The following is a 13,492-nucleotide window of genomic DNA, read 5'->3' as shown; positions in this document are numbered from 1 at the left end:
GAAGGCCGGTCAGCGCTAAAACAGAACGAGCTGTCAAGCCCCGAGAGACACGGAAGAACCTTGAATGCGTACGACTAAGTGAAAGAAGTCAGTCTGAAAAGGCTCGTACTGTGTGATTCCAACCACGGAGAAGCCAAGGAGACGAGAGAAGAGAGGAGTGCTTGCCAGGGGGCGGGATGGGGGACAAAAAGAGGCAGAGCACGGAGGATTTTGAAGGCAGAGTGATCCCCAAGGTCAGCCACGGACTTTGGGAGGCTACGTGTCCAGGTGAGCTCATCGGTAGTAACGAGCACGCCCCGCCTGCAGATGTTGACAGGGAGGCTGGGCACGTGTGGGGGCCGGGGGCACGTGTGGGGGCCGGGGGCACGTGTGGGGGCCGGGGGCATGTGTGGGGGCCGGGGACACGTGTGAAGGCCGGGGGCACGTGTGAGGACCAGGGGCACGTGTGGGGGCCGGGGGCACGTGTGGGGGCCGGGGGCACGTGTGGGGGCCGGGGGCACGTGTGAGGGCCGGGGACACGTGTGAGGGCCGGGGGTACCTGGGGAATCTCGACCTTCCTCTTAATCTTGAACCCAAAACCACGCTAACAAAATAAACTCTTAAAAGAGAAGGACCCCAGGCCTTTTACATCTGCTAGAGGGTAGGCCCCTGGAGTGGGCAGGGTGGGAAACGGGGGAGCAGACGGGGGCAGGCCCCTGGCTCACCGCTTGGCTTCCTCCAGCCGGCACAGGTACTGATAGGCAACATTCTGTCGCCTCTGCTCATCCATCTCCTCGGCCGTGAGGCGTTCGTCTGAGGAGGGAAGCGGGACAAGGTTGGTGGAGGAGAGGAGTGTTGGACAAAGGGCCAGGGCACTGAAGCTGCTTCTCAACAGACTTTCTTGGGCAACTCTGCCCCGAGACCCAAAGCACCCACATGCGCCCCCCTCTTCCTGACACCCCTGGCTCTGGTCCTCGGCCCCCGTCCCATAAAGCTGCCCTGGTCAGCACCCCCGTGACAGAGGTGCTCCATGCTCCTTCCCTCCAGCCATCTCCTGACTCCTCCATCTGGATGACTCCAAGCCCTTCCCTCAGGGCTCCCGCGCGGATGTCCAGACTCCTCCATGGCTGGGAACGCAGCCACTTATTTCATCCCTAACAGCCTCTGAGTTCTCCAAGACCTGGACCTGCGTCATCCTTCTCAGGCCCCTCCCAGAGGCTGCGTTAGGAGGACCATCTGGGACTCATCCCTCAACAACCAGTCATTCCTATGCTACCTTCTCTCGGTCAGGCCCTGGTCAGGCCCTGGACTGGTGGATCTTTATTCTCAGGAAACACAGATTAGCATTAGATAAAAATGTGGGGCGCCTGAATGGCTCAGTCCTTAAGCATCGGCTTTCTCTCAGGTCATGATCCCTGGGACCTGGGATCCAGCCCCGAATTGGGCTCCCTGCTCAGGGGGGAGCCTGCTTCTCCCTCTGCCTCTGCCCCGTGCTCTCTAATAAATAAATAAAATCTTTTTTTTTTTTTTAAATCAGGCAGGGTGGGGCGCCTGGGTGGCTCAGTGGGTTAAGCCTCTGCCTTCAGCTCAGGTCAGGATCTCAGGGTCCTGGGATCGAGCCCCGCATCGGGCTCTCTGCTCTGCAGGGAGCCTGCTTCCTCCTCTCTCTGCCTGCCTCTCTGCCTGCTTGTGATCTCTGACGGTCAAATAAATAAATAAAATCTTTAAAAAAAAAAAAAATCAAGCAGGGTGAGAGAACTTTGTACACACACACGAAACAAACACAGAGGACTTGAGGAGAGACAACTCTGTCTTGGACCCAACACTCGAAGTCAGTCCGGCTCTTCACCTTACACTGCATATCCAGCAACGTGACCTGGACGAGGGGCAGGGCTTACTGGACCCGGCAGTTAAGCACGTCAACACACGGGCACACACACACACACACACACACACACACACAGACGTGAAAACCATCAGTCCTCCGGCTTCTGGGGTCCAGAACTAGCTCTGCTTCAACAGATCCTGAACGCGGCCTTAGTTTCCGGACCCCGCTGGCCGGAGAGCGGAGAGATGTGGCCTTCGGCGCGGAGGTCAGGCAGCAGCCTCCCGGCCGCCGACCCGGCCCCAGCCTCTCTCGACAGCGGCGCTTCTGCAAATGCGGCCCTTAGGCCACCGCCTGATCCCCCGGGGCAGCGGAGAAGCGGTGCTGTTGCAAACGCGGGTCAGGGGCCCCGGCCCGACCCCCGGAGCTGAAGCCGCGGGACACGGCCGAGGAGCGAGCCCCGAAGGGCTCCCCGGCCCGCCCCGCGGTCTCCGCACCGTCTCGGCACCCGCGAAGCCGAGCGCTCCGGGCGTCCCGTCGGCGGCGGCGCTCGGCCAGCACGCCTGCCGCCCGGCACTGCTGCCTTCTGGTGGGGCCGCCCGGGCCCCCCCCGCCGCCCGGACCCCGGACTCGCGGGCGCCGGAGCAAACCCTGGACGCCGTGAAGCGCGGCGGCGTCGGGCGTCTCGCCGCTCCCGCCTCCACCCGAGCCCGCCCGAGACCCGACTGGCGCAGGCCCGCCGCCCTCCTCGGCCGGCTCTGCACTCACACAGCGCGGGGCCCGCGCCCGCTCTCCGCCGCTCCATGTTCCTCCTCCTTCCAGGTTTGAATCTCCCGCCGCCGGGCCGCCGCCCTCCCCGTCGCCGCAGCTGGACAGCACTTCCGGCCCGAGTCGCGGGGGCCGCTGGGATTTGTAGTTCCGGGCGGCGCAGGCGCAGCCGCGCCGCCGGGTGCGGAGGTGGTGGCTGCGGGGGCCACGGGGTCCGCGCTGGGCTCTGCCGCGCGGGGGGCTGCTGCGGTTCCTGTAGGGCTCCTCGGCTGCCCTGGCCTCCCTCGTTTCCCCCTCATGCTCCCCTGAACCCCGCTGCGCCTCCCCTAGCCTTCTTGGCTCCTGTTAACGTGCAGGCCACCTTGCAGGGAACTGGAAAGCGTGGATGCGGAGGGAAAGCAGCCGAACTGGGGGCACGTGTCTGGGTCAGTCGGTAGCGCGCGCCGCTCCTGACCTGGGGGGTCGTAGGTTCGAGCCCCTCGGCGGGTGCACAGGGTGCTTTAAAAAAACAACACGATTTTTAGGGGCGCCTGGGTGGCTCCGTGGGCTAAGCCTCTGCCTTCTGCTCGGGTCATAGTTTCAGCGGGGAGCCTGCTTCACCACCACCACCCCAACACCCCCGCCTCTTTGCCTACTTGTGATCTCTGTCAAATAAATGAATAAAATCTTTAAAAAACAACAACAATACAATCCTTTAAAAAGTCAGTATAATTCATGCCCTAAAGCTGCTGTTCTGGACTGAGTGACGGTCATAGAGTCAACCACATCAGAGATCGGGGATATTCCGAGGGATGAGGTCACTGCGGTAATGAGGTTAAGGGCAGTGAAGGACAGGAAGACTTCCTAGTGGAGGCGGCAGCTGATCTGGGTTGGAAAGGGAGCAAGAATTCATCAGGCCACAGGAGAGAGGCATTTCAGTCAGTGAAACAGCACCTGCAGGAGTGCGGAGGGAGTTCGGGAAATGACAAGCGAGTGTGGTTGTACAGAGGGAGAGGGACGAAGAGAGCCTGGAGGGGCCCCGGCCGGCCGGGCTGCAGTGGCGCAGCTGGAGGCCTCGGGATGGCACCGGGGAAGAGCCAGGGAAGAGCCAGGAGCCAAAGAACACTGTACACTGTTTGCATGTTATAAAGATTCTTTCTGCAGAGGAGCTCTGAGCAGGGTTAAGCTGGGGCAGAGGGCACCTGAGAGCGGGCGGCGGCAGTGCGGGCGAGAGATAGTGAGGTCTGAACTAGTAGACACCATCATGACAGCTTTCTGCCATATCGTGGAGTCAGCGTCCCCCTCTGGCAGCTTCCATTTTGCCCTGCCCGCCCCCCACCCACCAATGCCCAGTCAGGCGGCAAGGCAGCCTAGGCTCCTAGCCCCAGGCGAGAGACTTGAAGGGGCAGACAACAGAAAATCTCCAAACCTTCAGAAGAGCAGAAGCGACTCAGAGTCGAGACAAAATGGTGGGAGACGTGGGGAGCGCGGGTGCTCCCTGAGGTGAGAACCGTGCTCCTTTGCAAACCCTCCACGCTGGGAAGTGGTGAGAACCTAGACGCCTGCTGATAGAGGTCCCACTCCCTGCTTTCCGGGAAGGACCCGGGCAGCCGGACCCTCACAGGGAACAGAGCTGTAATGAGGCCCTTATATACAGAAACCCCCAACCCAGCCAGAAAGGAGGTGCCCGGATGAGTTACCCCCTCTTCCACTTGGGCTCGGGGCCCAAGACGATAGTAAGGAGACGGCTAAGGACCCAACGGGCCTTCCCTCTCAAGTCTTAACATCTCATACTCCCTCCAACTTGGCCTCCGCCGTGGCAGAAAGGAGGGGCCAACCCAGCTGACTCACGTTGTCTCCACCATCCCAGTGCAACAGGCGCCGGAATCAGGGCCGCAGGAGAGTATTTCTTGCAGAGCGGCGTTAGGGACCACACGCGGCAATGACACGCACTGAGTGTTAATAGTATGGGGAGAGGGCTCAGAGGTCGAACCAATAGGACCAAGTACAGGGTCAAGGATGCCTCCCATGGTTCCAGCTGACGCCAGGAACGGGGGATGGGTGGATGGGGGGATACAGAAATTTCACATGGACGAGCCGAGTCTAGAATCTAATTTTAGAAATGACAGGCTTATCATTAGTAGGAAAGTCAGAGGACTAATTGGAGCGTTCATGGAAGTGTCTACACAAAGGGCAGACGGGTGGGGTCTGTTTGCATTCAAGGGTGGACAGGCAGCAAAGGAGAGCAGGGAAGAGAAGGATCCAGGACACAGTGGAGCCTGGAGGCCAAGTGAGGAGACAGTGGCAAGGATACGTCACCTAAAGTGGAAATCAAACAAGCAGGTGATTCAGAAAGGGTCCCTAGGACATGGAGAGGTCAGCGGAACTTGGCAAGCATAGTTTCAGTCCCTGCCTCCTCCCCAAGCTTTTCTCTTAAAGGAAGCCTGCTGAGTGGCCACGGCCTGAGCTGCCTGTTTGGCCCTGGGCAGGCTCTGGTGGCATCCTGGAGGCCAACCTGTAGGCAGGAGCGGTGGCGGCCGAGAAAGCCTGCTTTGGCCGTGGGCCCCATATGTGGCACCCAGCACCACGCAGGCCCTCAGCAAAGGCTGCCCAGTGCGGGGGGCGGGGGGGCAGTGGCTTCCTGGTAATTTTGTTTCTGGCAAAGGCCTCTTTACTTAAAAGAGACCTCTCCGCCAGGAAATGAGGGTGTTTTCTTTCTGCTGCAGGCCACCCTGCTTGGGGTAGCCCCGCAGGCACCTGTCGTCCTGGGGCCTGCTGTCCTCTCATTAAGCAGAACATGGAGGTTGCAGATCAGCGGAGCGGGGCAAAGGACTGGGAATGCAAAGAGACTCTTCTGATCTCCAGGCCCTTCCTGATCATCAACTTTAACCCCACTCCCAAATGTGAAATGTACCAGTGCGCGTGTCTGTGTGCTTGTGGAAGGGTTCACTTCTAGAGCAGTCCAGGCCTCATTAAAGCGTGCAGTCACAGTGCACTGGAAAGAATCCGAGGCTGATTAGCCCAGAATCAGAGACTCCGGGTTCTGATCCCAGCTCCACCACTGCTCTGTGACCTCGGGGTGGTCCCACCTGCTTCCTGAGCCTGGTCCCCTCCTCCAGAGAGTGACAGTACGGGACAGAGCATCCCTGAGGTCATAACTGGTAACAAGCCAGCACGCTTTGAGTCCTTGCTTGCAGGGAGGGGCGTGAGGGGTGTGTGCAGGGGTGAGGGGGACAGGAGGGGCAATGGAATGCCGGTAACCGAGCCCACCCTGACTGCTGTCAGTGGCGCAGCACTAAGATAGGGCGCCTGAGCTGTCCATCAAAACATTCCTAGGAGTGGAGGGCGGTACCTGGTTGTCTGGTAACCCCAGGGCTCTGAGCTCAGAGCTTGGCCAGGTAACCCAAGCCAGAGGGACCATTCCAGAAGGGAGGTAAGGCTGGGGCCCCAAGGCCTGGTGGGGGGTAGCTAGGCACGCCCCACGGATGAGGCCCTTGAAGGCAAGATTCCCAGGTGTTCTTGGTCACGGGGAATTTCCTTAAAAGGAGGATCACCTCTGCCTGCCTCTCTCAGAAAAGAGGGGGAGCGACAAAGGAGAGGAGAGGGGCTGAGAGCCCAGGCCGAGCCTCTGCCACGCCTTTCTCCGGCCCCTGGGAGGAGAGCTCAGGAAAAGGCTTCCTTCGCCTTTCCAGGGGAGAGGTGAGATCCTGGTGGGGAAAAGCATATTTGACGCCACCGCAGGGTGCTGGGGGACCAGGACTAGCCGGCCATGGGGAAAGAGGTCCCCTGAGAGGGTGTGGGCAGTGAAGGGAGAGACAGCGTTCTGCCCACCAAGCTGCCTCCTTGCCAACTCACTAGCCCGTTCAGCTCCGTGCCCCTGGTGCCCGGCGGCTGCTTGTATGCCGCAGGCGCTCCCCGAGTATGCAGCAGGCGCTCCCCGACGGCTGGCTTGATCTACACCTTGGGATCAGGCAGCAGGAGCACCTGTCCTTGTGAGTGGCTGGGTGTCCGGGGAGGAACAGCATGGAGGCGGCGACGGGCAGAGGCCCCGCATGTTCTTCGGTCTGCTCCTTCGCTCCCTCAGTGAGGATCGTGTGGGCGTGGGAACATGTAGGCAACACGTATGTTACATGGCTTTCCCCTCGTTAAGCCGGTTCCCAGCGCACAGCTCAGAGGTGTAAGGTGCGCTCGCATCGTTGTGTCCATCTCGGTCCGTGAACATTTATGGAGAACGTGGTCTGTGCCGGCCCCTTCAGATCTCCCCTGATCTAGCAGGAGAGACAGACAAGAAAGTCAGCAACTTTATTTATTTATTTTTTAAAGATTTATTTATTTATTTGACACACAGAGATTACAAGCAGGCAGAGAGGCAGGCAGAGAGAGAGAGGAGGAAGCAGGCTCCCCGCTGAGCAGAGAGCCCGATGCGGGACTCGATCCCAGGACCCTGAGATCATGACCTGAGCCGAAGGCAGCGGCTTAGCCCACTGAGCCACCCAGGCGCCCGAAAGTCAGCAACTTTAACCTGGCGTGATGGACGCCGTGAAGGACACAGGCCTAGGTGCTCTGGGAGTCCAGAAGGACCCAGATGGTCGAGGGGGGAGGCTTTCTGGAGGGCACTGTTACTTAGTTCCGAAGAACTAAGAATTAGTTGGGACATTAGAGGAAGGCTTGATGGGGCCCCAGGACGGTCGCTGAGGCAAAGTACGATGACAGAGAGAAGGCCTTGACACCCCGAGGTGATAGTAGGGCAGGAGTAGGGCCGAATCACCCTGGAGGGATCCTGCTTTGGAGGAAGGCAAGGGTAACATACTGACCCTTCTGTTCCCCATTGTCAGTACCATGTCTTTCTCCAACCCTGATGCTGCGCCCCGAGGGCCTGAGCTTGAACTCTCGAGCTCCAAGAAGAAGAAGAAGAGAAAGCGGCCCCAGCAGGAGGCCAACATCCAAGCCCTCACCAGGGCTGGCCATGGAGCCCTACAGGCTGGCCGGAACCATGAAGCCTTGACCTGCTTCCAGAGGGCCTTCGTCCTGGCCTCTGAGCCCCCACAAACTCGGGACACCCCTGTTTTCCGGGCCTGTGCCTTCAACCTGGGGGCCGCCTATGTGGAGACTGGGGACCCAGCTAGAGGCCTGGAGCTGCTGCTGAGAGCCCAGCCTGCAGAGAAGGCACAGGGCAGAGGTCATGGAGACCAGTGTTTCAACGTGGCTTTGGCCTACGAGGCCCTGGGCAAGCTGCCTCAAGCTTTGGCCTGGTACCGCAGGGCCCTGGGCCACTACCGGCCACTCGGCGACCAGGGACAAGCCCAGGCAAAAATGGGAGCCTGCTACCGGGCCCTGGGACAGCCTGAGCTCGCGGCCCAGTGTCTGCAGGAGGCGAGCCAGGCCTATGCCCAAGCTGGGCAGCCCCAGGCTGCAGCCCTGGCCGCGGGGGCCGCGGCGGCGTGTATGCTGGAGAGCGGCCAGCACGGGGTGGCCGAAGTGGTGCAGGTGCTGGAGGAGAGCCGGAGGTTTGCAGAGAGGAGCCCTGAGAGCAGCCTGCTGGGTGAGGCCTTCGGGCAGAGGAGGTGTGGGTCTGGGGACATTCAGACCGAGTGATGCTCTGAGAGGTGGGGTGCTGGCAGAGGCTTCTCTGTGGGCTGGGGAAAGGGCGAAGGACCCCGGGAGAGGGGCACAGGGGCCGTACCGAGGCAGCATCAGCAGCAACTGGCCCCGCTACCCGTGACCCTGGCCACGCCCTCCAGGGCCGCTCTACGTTGACCTCGGCCTGAGCTACTCCCAGCTCCAACTGTTCCCGCTAGCAGCAGAGGCCTTCCTGCGGGCCCTGCCCCTGTGTCAGGGGCCAGGAGAGGAGGCCACAGTGCTGCGAAACCTCGGGGCGGCCCAAAGTGCCCTCGGCAACCATCAGGAAGCTCGGGACTTTCACCAGAAGGCCGCTGACCTGCATGGTGGGTACCCAGGCCTGGGGAAGGGGATGGGGACTCAGCGGGGCTCCAGCTGGGGCTCAAGGTGGACAGACCTTTAGGGCGGGGTATGGGGCCGGAATGTCCAGAACCAGGGGAGGGCTGGTGGTGCAGGAGATGGGGCAGGCGGACAGGATGGGGGATGAGGGCTCCGAGGCCGAGGCCTGGGGTTGGGAAGGCAGCAGTGGGCAGAGGGCATAGCCCCGGCTGGGAGAGGAGGTCTCCCGGGGCAGCGGGCAGGTGGAGATGCCTTCTGGCCAAAACTCAGGCCTGAGGAGAGGCTGGCTGTGGGGAGCTGCCATCCCTGTGGTGCCTTGGGGAGGGGTGCTGGGGCTGAGCGCCTCGACTCCTGGGTGCCTGCCGGGGCTGCTGGCCGACGTCTCAGCAGTCAAGGTCCCCTCTTGGGATGGGACTGGCTCTGTCATCAGGCTCGGTGGGGCAACGGTGGGAGCAGGGACGAAGCTTCGGCGGCCTGGCGTTCGCCCTGAGCCAGCTGGGGGACCACGGATCCGCCCGAGACAGCTACCTGCATGCCCTCCAGGCCGCCCGGGACACCGGTGAGGGCTTAGCGGGTGGCTTGCCAAGGGGGCCAGGCCAGGGGTCCCGGGGGCTGGTGGCTTCTGGAAGGGAGGGTCGGTGCTGCGGGGACCCAAGAGAGGACCTCCGGGTTGTCTTCCCCAGGGGACACGAAGGGGCAGTGGCAGGCCTGCGAGGGGCTGGGGGCCGCGGCAGCCAGACTGGGGCAGCACGACCAGGCCTTGCGCTACTATAAGGAAGCGCTGGCCCGGAGTCAGGTGAGACCACCCCTCCCAGAACCCGGCTCTCCCTCTAGGCCTCCCGCAAGCCTCGTCTGCGGACCGTCCCACATTTGGTCCTCTCCTTGCCAACTCCATCCACTCACCAAACGCACATCGGGCACGCGGTGTGCTAGGTCCCGGGACTCTGCTGTGAGGAAGAACCTGTCCCTTCACAGTTCCAGGCGGGTGGTAGCAAGATCCGGGCGAGGGCGTGGGGATGGGGTAGAAGAGAAAGGAAGACAGAGCCCCCCTCCCTCCACCCTGTCCGATTTCCTGCCTCCCCAGTCTGCAGACGACCGCATAGCCCAGACGCTCCCCATTCCCCCATTATCCACCCTCTCTCCAGAAGGAGCCAGACTCTGTGCGGGACCGGCTGGTGGCCAAGCTGGCCGATGTCATGAGGACGCACCTGGCGCAGGCTGGGCTTGTCCCAACGTCCACGCTGGTGAGGTGACCCTGGACAGGGTCCTGGGGGTGGGGAGAGGCCACCCTGAGAAGGAGGGGGTGCCAGGCAGAGCTGATCCCGTCAGGGATGCTGCCTGGGCCCTGGGGGTTCATCCGCCCCGGGGTAGGAGAGGGGAGCCTGGCGAGGGGACACGGGTCACTTTTCCGTGGACACCCAGGGTGGGGAGGTGGGCGGAGGATTCTGGCATATCTCCCAGCGCTGGGCTGTGCCAGGTGTCTGGCTGAGTGTTAACTGACCCAGCAGCTGAGCGTCAGGTGCCATCAAGGATGCCAGGCCCGACCCCGAGGGGGTGGAAAGCAAGGCCCTGGCTGCAGTTCTCCACGAGGCCACAGGGTGGGGCAGTGCTCCGGGTGGGGGCCTGTCCCCGGAGGCGGAGCTGCGCGCGCGTCCGCGCAGGTCTCACCGCCCCCTCCCGCTCCGGCTCCCCCCAACCCTGTCTCTGCTGAGATGCTCTCAGGCAACCAACTCCCCTCCAGGAATTAAAATTGTACTTCGGTATTTATTCTATGTATTTAATGGAGTTTTATGTCTTCTCTTAAAGACCAGGACACTGTATTTATAATTTTCGAGCAAAATGAAATTAGTCTGGTCGGGGTAGAGGACTGGCGGCCACCAGCCTTCTGGGACTTTGCACCCCCCCCCCCCCCCGCAGGCTCCAGGCAGGGTGGAGGTGGAGGCCAGGCTCTGGCCAGGCCTGATAATGGGGAGCCTGATTCTACCTTGAGAGTCACTAGCCGAGACCCCACCACGGATTTCCACTCTCCCATGGGTGGCACGACCCAGGCTGTCTGTAGCGCGTCTGTGTGTCTGGGGGGCCATGGCGTGTGCAGAGAACACACACTCGCAGATACACCCCTAGCCAGTTCCCTTTGCTCCCACCATTCCCAGACTTCGGCGCCAGGGAGGACCCAGGCTCCAGGGGTGGCAGCAGGGCCCCCAGCCGGGGCGGGAAGGGGTGGGGCAGAAGTGCCACACAGGTGAGTGGGGCAAGGCTGGAGCTCCAGGGTTGGTGGGGGAGAGGGGTGGTGCGCTGGAGGCAGGCGGCCGCTGGCTGGGGGGTTGGGGTCTGCAGGCACCCCAGGGAGGAGGGGCTGGCCTGGTGCCTCTCTCCCCGCTGCTCCCCACCCCTCCAGGTCTTCGAGATGGTGGGAAGAAGAAGAGTGCATGGAGAGCCAGGAGGAGACAGAGGACCAGCCGCTTCCCGATGATGTCCCTGTGGTGTCTCGGGCGCAGAGACTGGAATGTGAGTGGGAGCAGGCCCGCCTGGCTGTGTGCCTCCTCCCCGGAAATGGGAGCGCTGTCCCAACCCCTCTGGCTCCCCGAGGGGCCCTGGCCCTGGTCTGCCCTCTCCGTCCCGCTCCTGTCCCGTTCATGTCTCAGGACCCTGTCCAGCTTCCCCTTCCGCAGTCATCTCTCCCCCTGGCCTCCGCGGCTTTCCTAGCCTCTAGAACTGTGGACCTTAGAGCACCTGGTTTTACTGAAGGCCTGCGACGTGCCAGGTACCAGGTGCTGATCTTGTCCTAGCTCCCTGTTTGCTTCTGCTGGTAAAAGAGGCTCCGACCTCTGCGGGCAGCGTCCCTGGCTACACGCTATTCCGAGTGGAATGCCCTGTTTTGTTTGTAGCGTGTCCTCCAGAAGGCGGCGAGTTGTCGCCGGACACCTGTCCTGTACAGAGCGCAGGCTCTGCTGCACCCTCCTTGTCAGTGACCAGGGCGCGCATCCCGCCCCCCCACCCTGCTCTTCTCCCAAAGCTTTCTCTTCCCACCATGTGATTCTTGGTCCAGAGAGGCAACAGATGAATGTGGCTGTCCCTCTCCATCCAGGTCCAAGAACCGGGGCCCAACTCCTACTTGGAGGCCAAGGCCCCCTCCAAAAGGAGCACCCTGGCATTCTGGTACCCAGTGGCCCCCAAGCCAATAGGTAGGTCCCTGTGGGGGAGGGAAGGAGGCCTGAAGATTGGATAAAAGGAGTAGGAACGGATGTGACTTTGGATGGTTTTAACAGAACATGATCGCTGGTTAAACTGGGGGAAGATGTGGTCCAGTGATTGGGGAAGCCTCTTTGTCTTTGGCCTTGAACCGTGGGAACAACAGTCACCCAGCTCTAGAGCCTGGGGTGTAACCTGTCTCCTGCACAGCCGGACTGGAGCCCCCCCAGAAAGGGACAATCCTGCTGAGCTAAACAGAGTCAGGGGTGGGGGCGTGCGCTCAAACCTACCCCTCCTGCCCCGGAGCCTAGCAGCGGAGGGAGGCGAGGGCCAGGAGCTGCCACCAGGGCGGGCGGCCCTGTGCCCTCTTTCCAGCACCCCACCAGCAAGCCCTGCCCTGCCTCCCGCAGGTGGTCGGGCTGGCCCAGGGAAGCCCCCAGAAGAAGCCGTCAGAGGAGACCCACGGAGTCTGGCTTCTGTGTGATCATGTGACCCCACTCTGCCGGCCCTGAGTGTGGCCTCTGTGGTCTCTGGGACCAAGGCTCTTCCCCGGTGTCCGGTGCCCTATGGACGCACAAGGGAACACCACTGGCAAGAGGGCACCTCTGGGGGCACCTGGGTGGCTCAGTGGGTTAAAGCCTCTGCCTTCAGCTCAGGTCATGATCCCGGGGTCCTGGGATCGAGCCCTGCATTGGGCTCTCTGCTCGGCGGGGAGCCTGCTTCCTCCTCTCTCTCTCTCTCTGCCTGCTTGTGATCTCTGTCTGTAAATCTTTAAAAAAAAAAAAAAAAAAAGAGGGCAACTCTGTCGGCTGAACAGGGCCTTTGCAGTCTGGGCACTGAGGTGTTCCGTTTGTTCTTTGTTGAGAGTTTGGGACTCAACGGGCAAAAGAAGGAGGGAAAATGGTCCGTGAATTTCCCCTTTTTCCTTCTGGATCCAGACCTCATGACTGCCGAGGCCTCGCTGCTCTAAAAGCTGTGACATCTTGGTCAGCAGGCTTTGCAGTCATGGACTCGCTCCAGACCTCCACCTTCTCGAAGTGGAAATGGGGCTGAAATGCTACAGGGACACTTCTCAGCCCACAGATGGACTGCACCGCCCCCACGAGAGTCACGGGCTGGGGACACAGCCCCTCAGGCGTGCCGGACGCTGCCGCCAGCGGCCACCACATTTTGGAAAGTGTGTGGTTCAGTCAGCGCCCACCACACCCGGCTCTGAGCGTTTCCCAAGGGTTTTTTCCTGCAGTTCTCACGGCAGACGACCCCCTTTCACAGACGAGGAGAACATGCGTGTCCTCCCGGCCACACAACTGAGAAGCGGGGAAGCCAGGATTCAAACCCGGCCGGGGAGCACCTCGGCGAGTGCCGTGCGGCTTGCCACCCCGTTTTTTGGTACCCAATGTGCTCACACCGACTGCCTGTGTTCTTGGAACTCATGATTCAATTAAATATTACACAAACTGATGAACAAAGTGTGAAAACAAGCCCTGTTTGTATGAAAACGAAGCTGAATCTTTGGAAGTCTTGATTAAGGTGAGTCAATTCAAAAACTACTGTGAATGAGATGTGAGCAAGACGATGATCACATTTTGGGGCAAAATAGTAAAAAACTAGATAAATTTTGCACTCAGATTGCTTCAAACACGCCATTAACTGTTCCACCTCCAGGAAGCAGCCTGGAAAGTGCAGGTGACCCGTAATGAGGTTCGGGTCACAGAGCTCCGGTCCTGGGCTCCAGAAGACGCCGGCCGCACTCTGACAGATGGCAAACGGATGCATTTTTAAATGGAAATG

At 61.1% G+C, this 13,492-nt stretch overlaps 2 protein-coding genes and 1 long non-coding RNA gene across 3 annotated transcripts in view; 2 read left to right on the top strand and 1 right to left on the bottom strand.

Annotated features, from left to right (window-relative positions):
* The window catches only part of IQGAP3 (IQ motif containing GTPase activating protein 3), a 35,817-nt gene extending 31,260 nt beyond the window's left edge, over positions 1 to 4,557 (bottom strand). Inside the window, exons 1-4 of the mRNA XM_059146102.1 lie at positions 4,403 to 4,557; positions 3,981 to 4,113; positions 2,573 to 3,436; positions 705 to 792 (exon numbers count right to left, since the gene is read on the bottom strand). Of these exons, the coding sequence (XP_059002085.1) occupies positions 705 to 792; positions 2,573 to 2,609 (125 nt within the window). The 5' untranslated portion in view covers positions 2,610 to 3,436; positions 3,981 to 4,113; positions 4,403 to 4,557. The remainder of the gene's footprint in view (positions 1 to 704; positions 793 to 2,572; positions 3,437 to 3,980; positions 4,114 to 4,402) is intronic.
* Positions 4,558 to 7,390: 2,833 nt separating this feature from the next.
* On the top strand, positions 7,391 to 10,361 carry TTC24 (tetratricopeptide repeat domain 24). Its single transcript, XM_059146714.1, has 5 exons — positions 7,391 to 8,093; positions 8,293 to 8,496; positions 8,940 to 9,068; positions 9,193 to 9,305; positions 9,655 to 10,361. Exons 1-5 carry the CDS (start codon positions 7,391 to 7,393, stop codon positions 9,760 to 9,762), a joined length of 1,257 nt encoding a protein of 418 aa, XP_059002697.1. The 3' UTR covers positions 9,763 to 10,361.
* Positions 10,362 to 10,429: 68 nt separating this feature from the next.
* Positions 10,430 to 13,438, top strand: LOC131815082 (uncharacterized). Its single transcript, XR_009347554.1, has 3 exons — positions 10,430 to 11,017; positions 11,598 to 11,694; positions 12,112 to 13,438. It is a non-coding gene; the product is annotated as an uncharacterized LOC131815082 (long non-coding RNA).
* Positions 13,439 to 13,492: the final 54 nt, after the last annotated feature.

The sequence above is a fragment of the Mustela lutreola genome, chromosome 14, assembly GCF_030435805.1.
Source record: "Mustela lutreola isolate mMusLut2 chromosome 14, mMusLut2.pri, whole genome shotgun sequence".
Classification (NCBI taxonomy): Eukaryota; Metazoa; Chordata; class Mammalia; order Carnivora; family Mustelidae; genus Mustela; species Mustela lutreola.
This window is presented reverse-complemented; position numbering and strand designations above follow the sequence as displayed.

What these genes read in the sequence shown, in the direction of transcription:
- TTC24 (XM_059146714.1), top strand. Translation starts at nt 7,391, where the DNA reads ATGTCTTTCTCCAACCCTGATGCTGCGCCCCGAGGGCCTGAGCTTGAA. An exon ending in CCCTGAGAGCAGCCTGCTGG is followed by an intron (nt 8,094 to 8,292) that starts GTGAGGCCTTCG and finishes CACGCCCTCCAG; the next exon opens with GGCCGCTCTACGTTGACCTC. An exon ending in AAGCGCTGGCCCGGAGTCAG is followed by an intron (nt 9,306 to 9,654) that starts GTGAGACCACCC and finishes CCCTCTCTCCAG; the next exon opens with AAGGAGCCAGACTCTGTGCG.